At 34.5% G+C, this 20,070-nt stretch overlaps 1 protein-coding gene across 2 annotated transcripts in view; it reads right to left on the bottom strand.

The window, feature by feature from the left end:
* Nucleotides 1-13,420: 13,420 nt before the first annotated feature.
* KYNU (kynureninase) overlaps nucleotides 13,421-20,070 on the bottom strand; it is a 90,567-nt gene continuing 83,917 nt past the window's right edge. For both annotated transcript variants that reach the window (XM_031451351.2, XM_031451352.2), the window contains 2 exons: nucleotides 18,536-18,766; nucleotides 13,421-17,214 (listed from right to left, as the gene is read on the bottom strand). In XM_031451351.2, the coding sequence (XP_031307211.1) occupies nucleotides 17,089-17,214; nucleotides 18,536-18,766 (357 nt within the window). In that variant the 3' untranslated portion in view covers nucleotides 13,421-17,088. The remainder of the gene's footprint in view (nucleotides 17,215-18,535; nucleotides 18,767-20,070) is intronic.

Here is a 20,070-nt window from a genome sequence, read left to right as displayed (position 1 = left end):
TACACAGCAGAAAAGAAGAAATATTAGGCAGAGTATGCATTAGCATTCTGACAAATATTAATTATTAGTTTGAAATCAATTTTATTGTCATTTATTTCAGTGAATGAGATTCTGATTTCCTAAAAACCAATTTTCATTCGTTTCTTGGGCAGTATGTTCATATAGTGATAGTCACAATGGACACAAATTAATCTTTCATGATTAAGTGTAATTAGTGAAATGCTCTTGATTAGACATTAAATAATAAGAAACATACTTTAATAGTTTAAGATAGTTTTATTTCATTGATGACAACTTATGAATTTTTAGTTTTTAAATATTATGATTCTTATTTCTTGACTAGTTTCTGTGTATCACACAATGTGCTGTTTTCTTTTTCAAAATTTTTTTATCAAAGTAACTAATGTAGTTAACAGTTACATAGAACTGCCAACACTAGAAATGTGTGCTTCATATTATTTAAATGATTTTATATATTAAACTACTTAATCTGTAAGGCAACCCGATAAAGTAGTACGATTATTGTGTAATTTTACAAAAGAGAAATGAAGGCATTGAGCATTTATCACAAAATCACATAACTAATAGGTGGTAGACCCAATATTTGAACTTGGTTTCAGAGTCTGTGAACTTTAACTCTTACAGTGTACTTCTTTTCATGTTTCAAATTTTAACTTTATGCCCAAAACAGTAGTCCTCCAACTCATCCACACCTACCTTCATATATATATATATATATATATATATATATACACAGATATATATTTCATTGAAAGACAGTTGATTTATGTTTCAGGTAGAAAACAAAGTGACTCAGTTATACATAAATATATATATGTGTATATATATATATATATATATATATATTTATTTATTTATTGTTTTCATATTGTTTTTCATTGTAAGTTACGACAAGATATTGAATATGTTCCTGTGCTAAAAGTAGGTCCTTATTGTTTATCTATTTTTTATATGGTAATGTGTTTCTGTTAATCCCAAGTTCCAAATTCATCTCTCCCCACCCACCTTTCCCGTTTGATAACCATAACTTTATTTTGTATGCTGTGAGTCTGTTTCTGTTTTGTAAATAAGTTCATTTGTATCATTTTGTTAGATTCCACATATATGTGATATCATATGGTATTTCTTTTTCTCTGTATGATAATCTCTAGGTCCATTTGTATTGCTGCAAATGGCATTATTTCACATTTTTATGGCTGAGTAGTATTCAATTGTATATATATACCACAACTTCTTTATCCAGTCATCTGTTAATGGATATTTAGGTTGTTTCCATGTCTTGGCTATTGGAAATAGTGCTGCTGTTAACACGGGTGCATGTGTCTTTTCAAATTAGAGTTTATTCTGGATATATGCCCAGGAGTGAGATTGCTGGATCATATGGCAACTCTAATTTTAGTTTTTAAAGGAACCTCCATCCTGTTCTCTATAGTAGCTTGTACCATTTTAAATTTCCACCAGTAGTGTAGGAGGGTTCCCTTTTCTCCACACCCTCTTTAAGATTACTTGTAGATTTTTTGATGATGGCCATTCTGACTGGTGTGAGGTGTTACCTCATTGTAGTTTTATTTGCACTTCTCTGATAATTAGTGATATTGAGCATCTTTTCATATGCCTGTTGGTCATCTGTATGTCTTCCTTGAAGAAATGCCTATTCAAGTCTTCTCATTTTTTGATTAAGTTGTTTATTTTATTTTTTTATATTGAGCTAGATGAGCTGCTTGTATATTTTGGAAACTAGTCCCTTGTCAGTTACATTGCTTGCAAATATTTTCTCCCAGTCCATAGGTTGTTTTTTTGCTTTGTTTATGGTTTCCTTGCTGTACAAAAGCTTTTAAGTTTAATTAGGTCCCATTTGTTTATTTTTGTTTTTATTTCCATTACTCTTGGAGAGAGATCCAAAAAATATTGCTGTGATTTATGTCAGAGTATTCTGCCTATGTTTTATTCTACGAGTTTTATAGTTTCCGGTCTTATATTTAGGTTTTCAATCCATTTTGAGCTTATTTTTGTTTATAGTGTTAGAGAATGTTCTCATTTCATTCTTTTACATGTAGCTGTCCAGTTTTCCCAGCACCACTTATTGAAGAAACTGTCTTCTCCCTGTCACATATTCTTCCCTCCTTTGTCATAGATTAATTGGCCATAAGTGTATGGATTTATTTCTGGACTTTCCATTCTGTTCCACTGATCTGTCTTTTCTGTTTTTGTGCCAGTACCATGCTATTTTGATTACTGTAGCTTTGTAGTATAGTCTGAAGTCAGGGAGCACGATTCCTCCAGCTCCATTCTCCTTTCTCAAAATTGTTTTGACTATTCAGGGTCTTTTGTGTTTCCGTACCAATTTAAAAATTTTTTGTTCCAATTCTGAGAAAAATGCCATTTGTAATTAGACATGGATTGCATTGAATCTGTAGATTGCCTTGATTAGTATGGTCATTTTAACAGTATTAATTCTTCCATTCCGAGAACACAGTATATCTTTGCATCTGTTTGTGTTATCTTCAATTTCTTTCATCGATGTCTTATAGTTTTCCAAGTATACATCTTTTGCCTCCTTAGGTAGGTTTGTTTCAGGTATTTTATTCTTTCAATGCAATGAAAAATGGGATTGTTTCCTTAATTTCTCTTTCTGATATTTTGTTGCTAGTGTATAGAAATACAACAGATTTCTGTATATTAATTCCATATACTGTGATGTTACTGAGTTCATTGATGGGCTTTAGTAGTTATCTGGTGGCATCTTTAGGATTTTCTATGTATGTAGCATGTCATCTGCGAACAGTGATGTTTTACTTCTTTTCCAGTTTGGATTCCTTTTATTTCTTTTTCTTCACTGATTACTGTGGCAAGGACTTTCAAAACTATGTTGAGTAAAAGAGGTGAGAGTGGCATCCTTGTTTTGTTCCTGGTCTTAGAGGGAATGCTTTTAGCTTTTCATCACTGAGTATGATGTTAGCTGTGGGCTTGTCATATATAGTCTCTATTATTTTGTGGTATGTTCCCTCTATGCCCACTTTCTGAAGAGTTTTTATTGTAAATAGATGTTGAATTTTATCAAAAGTGTTTTCTGCATCTACTGAGATGGTCATATAGTTTTTATTTTTTAATTTCTTTAATGTGGTGTATCACATTGATTGATTTTCAAATACAGAAAAATCTTAGCATCCATGTGATAAATCCCACTTGATCATGGCATATGATCCTTTAAATGTACTGTTGAAGTTGGTTTGCTAGAATTTTGTTGAGAATTTTTGCATCTATGTTTATAGGTGATATTGGCCTGTAATTTTCTTTCTTTCCTTTTTTTGAGATATCTTTGGCTTTGGTATGAGGGTGATGGTGAGTTCAGAAATGTTCCTTCCTCTGTAATTTTTTGGAATTTTTTCAGAAGGATAGGTGTTAATTCTTCTCTAAATATTTGGTAGAATTCACTTGTGAAGGCATTTTTGTTTGTTGGAAGTTTATTAATTACTGATTCAATTTCAGTACTGGTAATTGGTCTGTTTATATTTTCTTTTTCTTCCTGATTCAGTCTTTGGGAAATTGTACCTTTATAAGCATTTGTCCATTTCTTCCAGGTTGTCCATTATATTGGCATATAGTTGTTAGTAGCAGTCTTTTATGATCTTTTGTATTTCTGTGGTGTTATCTGTAACTTCTCCTTTTTCATTTCCGATTTTAATTTGGGCCCTCTCCCTTTTTTTCTTGATGAGTCTGGATAAAGGTTAATCAATTTTGTTCATCCTTCAAAGAACCAGCTTTTAGTTTTGTTGATCTTTACTATTGTTTTTAGTGTCTATTTCATTGATTATGTTCTGATCTTTATGATTTCTTTCCTTCTATTAACTTTGGGCTTTGTTTGTTCTCCATTCTCTGGTTGCTTTAGGTGTAGCTTAAGCTCTTTATTTGAGATTTTTCTTGTTTCCTGAGGTAAGGTGGTATTGATATAAACTTCCCTCTTAGAAATGCTTTTGCTGTGTAACATAGGTTTTGGATCATTATGTTTTTGTTTTCATTTGTCTCTAGGTTTTTGTGTTGTTTTTTTTTTTTTTTTAATTTCTTCTTTGATTTCTTCAGTGATCCATTGGTTATTTAGTAGCATATGTTTAGCCTCCATGTATTTGTATTTCTTCTAGTTTTTTTCTGCTATAAATTTTTGCAGTCAAATGCTCTACCACTGAGATATATCCCCTCTGCTATAAATTTTTGAATTGCTGTTACCTTGAGGTTTTTGTTAGCAGGCTTGATAATTTTTTTAAGTTGCTGATCTCTTAATTTCAAATGCATTATAAATATCCTGGATTTATATTCTCCTCTCCTCATGATTACTCTTATTGACATCATATTTTATATCTAATTGTTTTGTGTATTCCTTAACTGCTTATTGTGGCTACAGATGAGTTTACTACTTTGTCTTTTAACCTTCCTACTAGCTTTGTGTGTGGATAATTTCCTACTTTTACTGTATGTTTGCCTTTACTAGTGAGCTCTTTAATTCTATAATTTTCTTGTTTCTAGTGTGGCCTTTTCTTTTTAGCTTAGAGAAGTTCCTTTAACATTTGTTGTAAAGCTGGTTTGGTGGTGCTGAATTCTTTCAGCTTTTTTTTTAATCTGTGAAGCTTTTGATTTCTCCATCAAATCTGAATGTGAGCCTTGCTGGGTAGAGTATTTTTGTAGGTTTTTCCCTTTCATCACTTTAAACATATCATGCCACTCCCTTCTGGCCTACAGTGTTTCTGCTGAAAAATCAGCTAATAGTCTTATATGTTATTTGTTGCTTTCCCCTTACTGATTTTAGTATTCTCTTTATCTTTAATTTTTGTCATTTTGATTGCAGTGTGTCTCGGTGTGTTCCTCTTAGGGTTGATCCTGTATGGGACTCTCTGTGCTTTCTAGACTTGGGAGACTATTTCCTTTCCCAGGTTAAAGAAGTTTTCAGCTGTTATCTCTTCAAATATTTTCTCAAGCCCTTTATCTCTCTCTTCTGTTTCTGGGACCCCTGTTATGCAAATATTAGTGTGCTTGGTGTTGTCCCAGAGGTCTCTTAAACTGTCCTAATTTCTTTTGATTTTTTTTTTCTGTTTAGCAGTAGTGATTTCCACTACTCTGTCTTCCAGTCCACTGATCCGTTCTTCTGAGTCGTTCTGTCGGCTATTGATTCCATCCATGTATTTTTCACTTCAATTATTGTATTCATGTCTCTTTGGTTGTTCTTCATATTTTCTAACTCTTTGTTAGAAACTTCTAACTTCTTGCTTTGTGTATCCATTCTCCTCCTGAGTTCTTTGATTATCTTTACAATTATTACTCTGAACTCTTTTAGGTAGATTGCCTATCTCCACTACACTTAGTTCTTCTTCTGGGGTTTTACCTTGTTTGTTTGTCTGGAACATATTCCTTTGCTGCTTCTTTTTGTTTAAGATGCTATTTGTATTTTTATGTATGTGATAGGTTAGTTACATTTCTCGACATTGGAAAAGTGGCCATCTGTAGGGTGCATCCTCTGCATCCCAGCAGTGCACTCTCCTCTAGTCATTCAATCTATATTCTCTAGGGTTTCACCCTAACGGGGCTATGTGGGTCCTTCTGTTGTGTCAGGCTAGCTATCCGGGTGGTCTGGTAGGATGCCAGTCTAGTTGATTGCCAAGCCCTGCCTTGTGCTGATGCTACTGGTTGCTGTTTAGCAGGGCCTGGACACAAGATCACTGATTGCAGAATCCTAGGGGGCCCCAAGGACTATTGCTGGCTCACTGGTAGTAGAGTCAGGGTCCCAAAGACTCTGGGACTAATGGTCACCCACCTGCTGGTGAAGCCAGATCCTGGGGTTAGTACTGGTCCATTGGGAGGCAGAGCCTGAGGGCCCAGGGACTCCAGAGCTCATTTCAGGTTGTTGGGAGGAGAGGGTACTAGTTCTTGACATTGTTGGGTATGGGGTTCAGGGTGTCCTGAAGGTTGTGTTTGCCTACTAGTGGTCTAGGCCAGGGCCCATCTGGTACCAAGGTAGTGTCTGGCCTGCATTGAGGGATTGTAGTTTCTTGCTTCTGGTGTCTTCCCCCAGGTGGATTAGGCTGGTCTACAAGCTTGGCCTGGCTTCCAGTCAGGAGGGGCAGGTGCCTGTCCAATGGTGGGTAGAGCTGGGTCTTGGGCCTCTGGTGGCCTGAGTGTGTCCAGAGGTGGCCATAGGCTCTTTAGTTTTTAAGCAACCTGTCTTCTGATAAATTGGCTGTTTCCCCATCCAGTTAGTTGTTTGGCATGAGGCATCCCAGCACTGTCCTCTGCAGGCTGTAGGGTGGATCCAGTTCTTGGAACTAATGGTCCAATATGTCAGCCACCACAGCAGCAGTGTTCACATCACTGAATGTTCCCTAATATGTCCACCACCAGTGTCTGTATCCCCAAGGTGAGCCACAGTTAACCCCCACCTTTTCAGGAGACTCTCTAAGTCCATCAAGTAAATCTGGCCCAGGCTCCTATCAAATTACTTCTTTTGCCCTGTGTCTCAGTGCATGCGAGATTTTGTGTGCACCCTTTAGCGGTGAAGTCTCTATTTCCCCGGTCCTGTGAGACTCCTGCAATTAAGCCCCATTGGCCTTCAAAGCCAAATGCTCTGGGGGCTTGTCTTTCTGGTGCCAAATCCTTGGGCTGGGGAGCATGATGTAGGGCTCAGAAGTCTCACTTCTGTGGGAGAACCTGTGCACTATAATTTTTCTCCCATTTGTGGGTCAAGCATGAGATTTGATTATATCATGAGCCAGCCCCTCCTACCAGTCTTGTTGTGGTTCCTTCTTTATGTCTTTGGTTGTAGATCTTTTCTGGTAGGTTCCAGTCTTTCATCGATGGTTGTTCTACAGAAAATTCTGATTTTGGTGTACTTGTGAGAGGAGGTGAGTTCAGGGTCTTTTTACTCCACCATCTTGGTCACAGTCCCGACACCTGCTTTTAATTCCTGCTAACCAAAAGGTGACAGTGCTCAGCTTTCTGCTTATATTTAGCTCCATATTTTTAATTAATATAAACATATAGCTATTTCTTTATCTTCAAATTTTCAACATTGTTCTTTTTCCTACTGTGGGAGTTGAGCATTTAGTTATTATAGATCCCCCTCTCCTCCATGGCCCACAGACACATACACATGAACAAATACACTTTCTCTTGTCTCATCCTTCAAATATAGTGAAATGGTAATTTAGATTACATCAATATTCATTGTTTACATGTTTATAACTGCACAAATACTATTTACAGCTGGTGTTGGGTGCATGTGAAAGAATAGGAACATATGTTAAAATACATTGGGAACATAGCATTTTTGTAATATTAAACCGAGAAATAGAGGGTACATCTTCTACACTACATGCATTACTCTAATAATGTTTCTTTTACTGTAATCTTATTTTTTAGAGTCAATAATTGCCCTCATTTACATTTGCTCAATATTGTTTCTCTGTACTAATTTGGTTTCTCAAATTAATTCTGACAGAATTTAAAACTCTTCTCAGAATAGTGAAATGCATGAGGCATTAGGTATTTCACCAGTTTGTATGTGTATGAGTGAGAAAGAGAGAGATAGACATAGACAGAACTACGAAGTGAGAGAGGCAGAGAGAGAGAAGTAAATATCCACCCCCTGGAGCCCTCTGAGCATTTGCACCAGTCTGGAGCGGTTCTGCTCTCGGGCTATTGTCGTGAGACTTCTCTTCATGCTCATTCTGGAAATCCCATTGCCTTTGTGTGTGTGTGTGTGTGTGTGTGTGTGTGTGTCTCAATCTTTTCCAGTAGCTTCTGAGAAGCAATGCATGAGAAGAAAACAGTCTAAGACCTTGTTCACCTAAAAACATCTTTATTCTATCTTCACATTTAATCGATAGTTTGGCTTGCAATTGAACTCACTATTGGAAATAATTTTATGTCTGAATATCGAAAGCATCCTCTGTTGTTCTCTGACTTTCAGATTTGGTAGTAAGAATTTTAGTATCATTATGATTGCTAATCTTTTTAATGTAATTTATCTTCTTCTATAAAAGTTTTTAGGACCTTCTTTATATCCGCAGTGTCTTACATTTTTCATGCAATGTGATTTACATTGAAAAATCCAAACTTGTTCTGTTTAGTACTCATTGAGCTTCTTTCTTCTGAACACACATCTTTGTTTCGGGAGAAGTTCTTGGGAGAAGTTTTATTTTTTGAATAATTTTGGACGATTTTTCTCCTTTCTATTTTCTCTGCTTTCTTACTTTGAAAACACTATTAGATAAGTGTTGACCTCTAGTATTAATCTTCTAATTATCTAATCTTTTTGTTCTATTTTTTAAGATAATGCCTCAATTTTATATTTCAAAATTTCATTTGAATTTTTTATTTCTTATGTTTATTTTTAATTTTCAGAAGCTTTTTCTTGTCCTCTGAACCCTTTTAATTGTATAGTCTCCTTGTTCCAAGGTTTTTCTTTTCTCTTGAAAGATTTTAATTACAGGGGTTTTTTTTTTTTTTTTCTTTTCCTCTTCTTTCTCTTCTCTTTCTATTATATTATTTGTTCCCTACTTGTTCTTTTGGATTCTATCTTGCATTTTAAATGTTATTGTCAAATGTCTGGTGACACTTCATGTCCATTTATTTTTAAACCTGGAACTCTGAAAACTAGGTACAAGCATTTTGTGCAGGGGCAGAACTTTTTGATTGGTGGGTGGCACTATACCACAGTGAGACTCATGTAAAGATTTGTAGTTCTTATCAGCTGGACTGCACAGTTTTCCTAGAGAGAACCCTATAATCATACTCCTGGGGTGGGCTGCAGGGGAGGTGGACCTGACCCTGGGTGTATGCAAAATTTCTTGAGACCCAAGAGGAGGAAGGGAGTTAGGGCTTTCACCATTTAAAATGCAAAGTTCTGCTAAATCATTCAATGTGTAGTCAAATGGCTCATCCACCCCCTCAGCTGTCCTCATAGAACTACACAATTCATCCTCTCTAGAAAGTGAACTCTTGGCTTCGTGGGTGTGGAGATGGTGCAATATACCAGTTGCACAGGCTAAGGAAGGGATTTGTGGTCCAACTGCTAATTATATGGACTTTCAGCCATCTATTTTCCATCCCACTGTGCATCCTGGCTTTCAGAAATAACTGGTACCTCCAATTCCTAAACATTTCAATGATTTTTTGACCTGAATTAGATGAATCTCTTTGATAGCCTCCCTTCTCACATTGGCAATTATATTTCAGTTTTCTTCATCCTGCTAAGTTAGTTTACTTTCCAGTTTTAAAAGTGTATTGTATCTTCCATGCACTCTTGACCCTTATCATTTTGGGAGTGTTTCTATGTTTATGACACTTTTATTTAGTTACCATTTTTGTGAGATAGATGATTAATATTACCTAGAAGTATAGATTAGTATGCACAAAATTTGCTCCCTTGAAATGACTGTATTTTACCCAAATTTCCCAGAGAAATTACTTTAAAACATTTAGTTTTCTTTTTGTCATATTTTATTTTTACTTTCTCTGACACAAATACACATTGAAATCTTTGAAGAGATGAAATTTTCTGTTGGATAGGGAATCACACAGGTCCTGAATATTGAACTGCATAGAAGTGCATGAACTGAACACAATAAATGTGTCAGCTTTGGCTGGATTGAAAGCTATTCAAAGGAATGTTATCTGAGCTTTAATATACTTTTCTTCAATCCTCCTAAGTATTGTTGAAACAAAGATACATAAGAAACAGAAATATAACAAATATAGTACATAAAAATATATGTAACAAGTTTGTTATGAAATAAGTTAATATGGCCATCAATACAACCAAATAACAGTTATAAAATAGCAATATTATTTAGAATTCAGTGAAAAATGTGACATTTGGAGTCAGTTACCAGCTTCAAACAGTCTGGTTCTGTTGTTGCCGCCTAAAAAAAGACTGTCTGTGATTTTCTCTTTCTGTTCTTTTTTTTCCGCTTAATTGCCATTTTTTCCCAGACCAGCTGTAGCATCTATGTCCTGACTTTGATCCAACTACTTACTTTAACCCATAGAGAAAATGTCTCCCATAGACTCTGCATATATCACTGCAATGTCTCCATTCTTGACAAGCTTGCTGTTTTAACACAATAGAGTGCAAGGAGAGATGCATGAAATGAAGCTCCCACACACTGGGAAAGAGTAAATTAAGACCTCTGTTTAGTAAATATTGGCACACAAATGCAGTTCTTTTCACCTAAAATAATATTATGAGTATATGCGATTGAAATTGCAACTAAGGCCCAGGAATCCAAAGTTCGTTAGCTTCTTTATTTTTCATGAGAAGTTGTGCTTTATAATATTATTCTCATTTGATTTAGGATATTAAGGTAGGTAGAAAAAATGTATGTGCAGATACAGCATAGGTTGTAATTTTCCTCTCAAAATCCATTGTAAGGAAATTATAGAAACAATTTTTTGACGTGTGGAGGCAGAAGAGATTGTTCTCATCAAAGAATATGTGGTGTGACAGATTATATTCGTGATTTATGAAAATCATGAGTTTTGAGGCAAGTGTCCTAGATTTTCATCTAAGTCACCACCATTTATTGCTTTTTCTTAATTTTCAAACATTAATAAATATAGAGAATTCCAAATACCATCATCTAGTTTTAAAATTATCAAGATTTTGTCACACATTTTCTTCTTTCCTTGTTTTCTTCCTTCCTTTCCTTGAGCCTTCCTTCCATCCATCCATCCATCATTTCTTCTTACGATAGATAGAGTAATGACTCCCAAAGATGTTTGTGTCCTAATCCCCAGAACATGTGTATATTTTACATTATATGGCAGAGTAGAATTATAATTGCAGATGGAATTAAGGTCACTAATCTCTTGGCCTAAAAATAGGGAAGTGATCCTGGATTATCCAGTCAAGACCACTGTCTTCACAAAGGCCGATAAAAGTGGATGAGAGAATCAGAAGAGTAGAGTTGGAAGGAGCTGTGATTATGAAAGAACCATCAGAGAGATGCAACGTTGCTGGCTTTGAAGACAGAAGAAGGGAACCAGAGCCAAGAAATGGGGCTCTAGAAGCTGGAAAAGGCAAGGAAATGGATTTTCCCCTAGAACCTTCACGAAGGAATATAAGCCTGCCAAAACCTTGAGTTTGGTCTGATGAGACCCATGCTGAAGTTCTAACCTACAGAACTGTAAAGTGATGAATGTGTGTTCTTTAAAGCCACTAATTTTGTGATAACTTGTCATCTTTCTTTCTTTTTTTTTTTTTTGGTTGGGGATGAGGGCAGAGAAATTTTAAAGTAAATTCCAGACTTCATGTCATTGTATTCCTACTACTTGATATATATACCTGGATATATTAATATCTTGTTACATCCGCAATAGTTATCACAGCTAACAAATTGAATACAAATTCTTTTCTCATTCAAATGTCCTCAGTTCTCTTGGCAAAATATTTTTATATTTGGTCTTTGAATCAAGATCCAAACTAAGTTCACACATTGCATATGCTTGCTTTGTCTCTTCAGTCTCATAATCCAGAATAGTTCCTTCTCCTTCACCTGTTCCCTATTTTATTCATGCTATTGTCTTATTGAGGAAACCCAGTCAGCTGCCATGTAGAATGCCCCATAATTGCTTTTTTGTGGGGTCATTTAGCTTGTTCTTCCATTCCTTATGCTATAAACTGGAGAATAGCCCTAAAAGTTGATTGGATTCAGGTTTATTATTTCCTTAGTCTGTAGCCTAAGTGGTGCTGTCTATTTCAGATTGCATGACATTAGGCACACAGTTACAGATTGCTCCGGTTTTAGTGGTACTAGTGATCAGTGAGCTTAGGTGGTAACAGTCTGATGCCCCCATTATATACCTTCTTATCAACTTTAATTTTTGATCTTTGCCTGAATCAATTATTCTAAGAACTGAAGTGAATTATTTTCTAATTCTATTTTCCTTAAGTATGAACTATAATTTTCTATAAAGGAATGTTTTTTCAAGAAAGTATTTGTAACATGCTACTATATTTATTATATATATGAACAGAGAGAAATATACACATAAATTTTATGTATAAAATATGTATTACTTGTATTACATATATATGTAAAGTAATATAAAGGATAAACCAAAACATGAAAAAAATATAGATAATGGGAGTAAATAGAGTGAAGGGAATAGGGGCAGAATCTAGACTTTTCTGAATATTCCTTGCTTGCATATTTGAAGTTGAAATTATCCAAGAATTTTATACAGTTCTGAAATATTTTTAAATTTAAAAGGAAATTTATAAAGATTGAAAAGATAATCCCAAAGTACTGAATTTAACTTCATATACAATTGGTGGTTTAACCATACAGAGAAGAGTTGACACAAATGCCTTTAAAACACAATGATCTGACTTACTATTCCTAGTGAGATGTATTCTAAGGGCAAAAAGAAGTTTTCAAAAAATCTTAAGCTGTTTAGTCATATTGTTTATAATAGCTTTGGTATTAGTAATTTTAAAACTATATATATATATATATTATACATTATATATATATAATGTATGCATATTTGATAGTATATATTATATATAATAAAAATAGTAATCGATATTATTAGAACCAGTATTTTCAGCATGAGATAAAAATATAAAATAGATTAAATTAAATAAAACTCTGTTATCCTAAATTAAACTGAAAATACGAATATGAAAGAAAGATATAATTTATCTTAAAAGTAAGTATTTCCTAACTCTTTTAAATAAAAATCCTGGAAATAATGATCAACCCAATTACAGTGACCACCCTTGCTGTTAAGACTAGAGTTTCTAACTACCATTTTTCTCCAAAAGGAACTGAATATTTTTAAAGAAATAAATGAAATCAAGTTTGAGGTGGGAACTATGCAAGATAAGCCTACATCTTGTCAGATCAAAAGCAACGTAGCTGTCAAAAAACATCTGACGTAATGTCAGAAGGACTCAAGAGCCACATTAAAGCATAACAAATTGAAAAATTAGAGCATTAATAAAAATAATAATTTCAATAAGCCAAAACCACATCAGAAAAATAGAAACCCATTGGTTTATAATAATCCTCTTTATTATTTTGTTCAGATTAAAAATAATTTTACTAGAGGACAGGGAACATACCCTGTACCTTTCTCAAACACGTCATGCAGATACTAATGGCCCACACAAGCATCAAACCTGTCATTTCAGTAACAGGGTGCCCTAATCCAGTGATTAACATGTGTTTTTTTATGATGTGATGCTATCAGGGTGTTTGCAAGCTTTTTTCTTAAGATTATGCAAAAATCCACTTACTTAAAAATCAATGCTCTAGGAACTTCAGTTTGTGAAACAAAGACATAACAAAATTTGAATGTAAACCCATATAGTTTTGAACTTAAAAGTAGAAAGTTACCGAGTAGAAAATAGTTGTAGAAAAAGTTTATTTTTTAACTTGTACATAAGTTTTTGACTTTACATCCAGCCTTTCTCCAGTAAGTTTTGTATAATAAGTATAATTTCGTGATACATAAACAGACCTATGTATTACAATAGCACCCAAGGGCATCACTGTAAAAGAATTGATATCTATATAAACGTGCATAGAGCACAACTCATTTTTCACATATTCTGCTTAAGAAAACAGGATGTATATAATGTTTTTTTTATTTTCAGTCATAAACCATTACTTGACAGTTTTGTATGTTGAGGGGGGATTAGATGCCAGAAAAAAGGAAGGAAGGAAGGAAGGAAAGAAGGAAAGAAAACAACAAAGAAGGTTAGAAATTCTCAGAACCCCCAAATGAAATAAAAGTAGGAACAAAGAAAGTAAGGAAAGATCAAAATAAACTTAGAATTAAAACATGGCTTTGATCCTAAGGGTTTCTGCCATGTCCTAGAGCCACTGAGCTTCAGTGTCAATAACTAAATGGGACATGGGACAAGCCTAGGACTGGCCGAGGTAAACAAGCTGAGAGGAGAGCCCCGCAGAATGTAGACAACCAAAGAATATGTAAAGGATCAGCAAGAAAAATTAGAATCTTCTGAAAATTTGTAACTATTAATTGGTTATGACATGGATTAATATATTCAACTGCAATGCTGCTCATGTAATTTGAAAATCTTGAAAACAAGAATTTAAAGTTTTCTTGTGTCAAAAGTGACCTGGGCAGCAGGAGCAAACATGAATATCTTTCAAAAATCTCACTTTAACCCAGTTCTCAAAGTATTCCAAAAGGGTCAAGATAATGAGCACTTTGAAGTTAACAGTTACAATGTAGACAAGGAAACAAGCATTAGATGTGAAAACCAACAGAAACAGAACTGTAAATTCATCATATATTAGATGTAGAATATAAAATACTTCTGAGTATTAAGACTAGATAAAGAAAATGCTGTCTTAGATCAGGTTCCCTAGGAATAGAACCTGAGTCAGGGATTTGAATAAAAATGTTTTACTGAAGGAAATATCATAAAAAAATTGTGAAGGAGAAATTGGAAAGGGAAAGTCTGAGCAAGTGTAAAATTCAGGTAAAATTCTAATTTTGGCTTAATCCACAAATTAAGGATGTATCTGAAGCATAAACTGGTGTATGTGTATGTGTGTGCATGTGTGTGTGTATGTATCCTCATTCTTTTTTCTCCTTCTACTTGTGTGGAAGTTATACATTTATTCTCTGTTATTTTAATAATCGCGTTGGCTATTTTAATATGCATACAAGACAAAGACAAAATCGATAGCTACTATTGGCAAGGATCAGGAACAAGGGAACGCTCATGTGTTACTGGTTGGCGTGGAAACTGGTACAACCACTCAGCACTTTCAGTGTTTTATGTCCTGGACCAAGTTTTGAATGTATGCACTAAAAATGTTAATAGCAGCACTGTTGCAATGTCACAAATATTTAGAACAACTCACATCTTCATTAGTAGTAGAATGAATTTATAATTCCAATTATACAATAGAATACTGAGCAGCAGTGAAAATGATTGAAAAGTTATGTGCAACAAATGGATGAATCTCTAAAACATAGGATGTTGAGCAAAAGAAGCAGAAGAAGATATACAGTATGATTGCATTTATATAGAGTTCACACACAGGCAAATTTAGCTAATAAATTTTCATGGGTACATACATAGTCACAAAACTTTGAAGAAAGTAAAGGAATAATTAACCCAAAAAGTGATTATCTCTGGATTTGGGAGGGGTGGAATGCAAGTGAGAGGAAGCAAGTTTCTAATGCTGTTTCTTCACCTGGGTGATGAGAGTGATGATTATGCTTTGAATAGTTTTCCTACGTAATTTGATATAATTTTAATGGGATTAGCATGAAGTATTTTAGAATTTAAACTTATAAGCACCTTCATCCACCTTCCTTACTCAAACATCTAGTCAGTAACCCTCTGATATTTCTCTCATAGTTTCACCTTTAATCTTTCATCAAAAAAGTTACAGTCTGTAATTACATATTTACTTAGGTGTGTATACATTTGCTCTGTTTCCTCACTAAGCTACCTGTTCCCTGAGAGCTGAAACCATGTATTTTTTGTTTACCACTGTGAGGCTCAAGAACAGTTTCTTCTGCATGAAGTCATGTATAGTCAGATTTTAAGGTTTTGACTATTTTTCCACTTATGAAGATGAGTTTTGCCAGAAGTGGGGGTGGGAAGCTTTTCTAAAGCAATTATGCAGCCATTCAGTTAAGTGAGATAACATACAAATAGAATAGCACAATCCATGGTTTGTGGGAAGTATCTGATAAATATCAGTAGTTGCTGAGGTTGGTGTAGGAGTTCTGCATCTTTTTAGTTACCTCTGCTATTCAAAGTGATTGGTTAAGTTAATTTCATCCAAATTTATTTCATCAGAGGTAAGAATTACATAGTCCCTCTTTCTTGCTGCTTATGTGTACAAATGTAAAATATTTTGTCAACTCATGACTAGTTGTGACAGCATCAATAGCTGAAAGCTAGGGACGTCTTACAGGGCTGAGTGTAACTGTGGTTTTTTTCATAGTGGATAAGAAAGGTCCATAGATTTGGGGGAGGGGTTGAGAGATGAAGCACTCATTTCCTAATTCCAATCCTCAACCTCAGGTATCTTGGAGTTTCACTATTTAGAGACAGAATAACAGCTAAAGTCTTTTATCAGGAGAAGTTCCCATTAAACAAAACCAAAATATTATGATAACATTAAATAAGGAACACGAAAATGGATTGAAAATGGATTAGGACCCAAGAGTGGGTGAAGAAATCAATTTAACAAGCTTCAACCAACATTTGCTGTAATGAGATAAAATAAAATAATAAATGTGAGAACACAGGCAAATAATTTATGCAACTTTTGGTTTTGTAATATATACTATTTTTAGAATGAGATCTAAGATGCTGTCTATTCACTGTGAGAATCATGGTAATGTCAGGAATGGTAACATGAAAGAATGGCAAATGGAATTTTAAGAAGCTGTTGAATGAAAGTTGAAAGACATTTCTTCTTTCACAGATATTAATGTATTGCAGCCAATGAAATAAGGCATATCCACTAAATAAATACTAGTCTCTAATATTAAATGTATTTCTTGGTGCAGATTGTGACCAAAACATTTGAAAGCCTCTTCCATAGAAAATGTATTTTCTGTTCCTTAGATTGGCGTTAGATGAAACATTGCAAAAATCATACATGCAACAGACAGTTCAGCTACAGTGCCTGTAAGAAACTATTTGGTAAATTAAAACTAAAGTAATATTTCTAAAATTGACACAAAAATTTCACCATCTATGATGAAGTTGTCAGTTAAATTATAAATTAAATCAACAAAAGCATTTTATTGACCATGAAATATGACAGCTAACCAAGACTGTGTGCATAATACTTGCACTAATAAAGACTTTGATCCACCAAACACCAAGAAATGGGACAGCCATATGGATTTCTCAAGGCCATAGACTCAGAAAAATTGTCATATTTTTCTGTAAAGTATACAATTCATTCCCAGTATGTGTAATCATGTTTTAAATACTTGCAATAATTAAGCCTTGAGTAATAGTAATAAAATAACCACAGCAGCTTTCCATATTATTTGCTTAAGTTGCCACTAGTTTTTTGCTTCTGCAGAGTCAAGTGCAGAAGTGAGCAGGTTGATAAATTTATAAACATCATGGAAAGAATTGTAGAGAGGAACTGGAGCCACTCGGATGCCATTTGGTTCCCGCTTGTCACACTGTAGGGAAAACAAGAAATAAAGCCACGATAATGTTAGCATTGTTCACATAATGGAAATCTATGTTCAAGATAAACTTACATAAAACATTCATACTGATTTCCCTGAAACTTAATATATAAGCAGTTTTTTTTTCATTTTAGGTAAAATATAGTGTTCCTAAGTTATTTGAAACTCTCCTCTTAATAATGATTACAATATTAATGGGTTGATACATGAATATCCAAAGTACTTTCCTGAAGTCCACTAAGCAATCGTCTGTTTTAAACATCCAGTAGACTGAGTATGCAGTGTTTCTGTGGGGAGAGACTAGAATCCTTGGATACATTTCAATGAATGAGACCTCACTGAGATCGGGAGAGTTTTAGTCAACTATATTTCCATTGAATTAGTAATCCCTAATCTCACGAATTAGGTTCAGATAATTTGGCTTAGTCTCAAGATCACTATGACTATCTTTAAGAAACTGCCGCTGTAGGATAGACAAGATAATAAATGGTTTATGTGTGCTGGCACATTTAATTCCACAACGACTTTTGAGGTGAGTATATATTTGCACCCTAAAAGCAGATGCGGGATCTCAAGCCAACAGGTGTTAACTAACTTTCCCAGGAGCACATGGCTTGTAAATGGCAGAGCTTGATTTGGAATGCTGATATTCTGATTTGAGCCTCCAGAATCTGGGGTGACCTCTCCCAAAGATTTGCAAGGCTGCACGAGTGCAGCAGTTCCTAAATTACATCATCACCGGAAATAGTTACATTATCACCATTTTTCCTGAAATTACTCACTGAACATGTTTTAGTCCTCTTCCAGAGACTAAGAGGGCTACTTAGGCCTAACAGTTAAAAAAAATTCCATACAATGTTAACACTCCTAAAATATGTCTACGTTATCTTTCTTGACTAAAGTGGTAAGGTTGAAAATAACTTAGTTCAAGCAAATAACCAAGTAAGGCTGATTTCCTTTTTTTCTCTCTACTGTATTGATAACGTTCTTTAATTCCATTTATTCAATAAATACATAATGGGGTTTTTACTAAATTTTTTTCTGCTCAAACTGTAATGAAAAGAATGGATAAATTAAACAAGGCTTGTTTCCTGTAACCAAAATTTGTGGTATCTTCCCTTTTATCCAAAATAGCAGATCTCTGTGCCTTCAGTAAGCACAGTGCTGAATATTTAGTTGGCACTTAATTTATCTTCGCTAACCGACTGATGTGAAATAACATGGAACATTGAATAAGCGAAACAATCCAAATTTTATCCTCAACATGCAATCCATAGAGAAAACCTGGTAGCAAAGCAAGACATATACTTACAACCACTCCTCTTTTTTCTAGTTCTTGGTAAACATAGTTCATTGGAACAGAAAATGTTAGGGTTAGCTGGCAGCCACGATCCTCTATACTGGATGGAGTAATTATGTTCACAACTGTTTTCTTGGTTTCTGCCTTATCCTGGCTATAGTGATGCTTGATCATGTATTCCAGATAACCAGTTAGCAAGATAGACTTTCTCCTCAGTGCTTTCATAGTTGCCTGCCTAAAGATCTGCAGGATGAGAAACAATCAGGTTAACAGTGTCTTGATTTCTAAAGAAGCAAAAATTAACTGTAAATCATGCATTAAAAAAAAAGAAATGCCCACTTTTGACCTTCCCAATAAAGCATCCTGTTTTAGATAATCTTTTTTGTAAAAAAAAATGTCCTCTTCTAAATGTTTTTCCATTCAAACTGAACGCAAAGCTTCCATGACAGAAAAGTCGTACAAATGTCATTTAAACAATACGTGTGAAAGCTGAAAAAAAATAAGTTAACATGATGTTCTTCAGAGTTATTTTAAATTAGCTTTATGTAATTAGTAAAAGTAAAGCATACTTTAATAAACACATTTAAGTATCATAAATTTAAAAAAATATTCCCCAAATCCATTTTATACAATTGTAATCAAGAAAAGTTTTTTCTATTCTGATACAAAGTTTGTTTAGTTCACAAAAAGTACAGTAAGAGCTAAACACTTATGTGGAGGGTGTTACCAATATTATCATTGTTTTACCAATTCTTAAATCTCCTCACGTTTAACAGTAGGAAAACAAGCAGTTAAATAAGAATGGTAAGTTTTGTCAAACAGAGAAGCAGATGATGTTAGGTAATACATTTATTAGTACTGAAGCCATTCGGTCTTTCTCTTTCTTTTTTTCTTCTTTCATATTTTTTTTTTCTGCTAAACTCTAACACTGGTGTGAAAATACTGCCAGCTGCTGCCTGAGGTGTCTTATATTAAGATGAGTGACAAGGGCACACAATAACGGGTGTTGCAACATTAGGGGTCAGAACAGGCATGATTTTCTAGCTTATCTCCTAAGGTCAAGTAGAGTTTAAAAATATATCCTACATATAAGAACTGAATGAACTGCAAACAGAGCATGATGCACTGGCAGGCCACTTAACGTCCCTTTTCTGTATCATGCTATGCCACAGAGCAAAAATAGGGTCATTTGGTGATATCTATATATAAAGCCTATGAAAATAGTTTTTTCTGTATATACGCATGGCATGTGTGGGCAGGCATTCTAATAAGACTCAAATCATTCAGGCATAGATCTTTCTCAATCTATTGCATGGAGGCTGTGGATTTAGCCAAAGGAGATGAGAGTTGTATTGAAGGTAACAGATTCAAAGGAAGAGAAGAGAATCAGGATAGAAAGGTATCTGCCTCTCTCCCTAACCGGACCTCACAGAATATGTCTGCAGCCTGAGAAGAGATTAACTGCAAACTGAAGCTGAGGTCTTTGATTAAGAAGCAGCTGACATCTTCAGTGCAAACAGTACTGCTGTAGGACTCAGGTAATCCCA

The sequence above is a fragment of the Camelus dromedarius genome, chromosome 4 (genome assembly GCF_036321535.1).
Source record: "Camelus dromedarius isolate mCamDro1 chromosome 4, mCamDro1.pat, whole genome shotgun sequence".
Lineage (NCBI taxonomy): Eukaryota > Metazoa > Chordata > Mammalia > Artiodactyla > Camelidae > Camelus > Camelus dromedarius.
The sequence above is the reverse complement of the archived record's forward strand: the minus strand, read 5'-3'. Positions and strand labels throughout refer to the sequence as shown.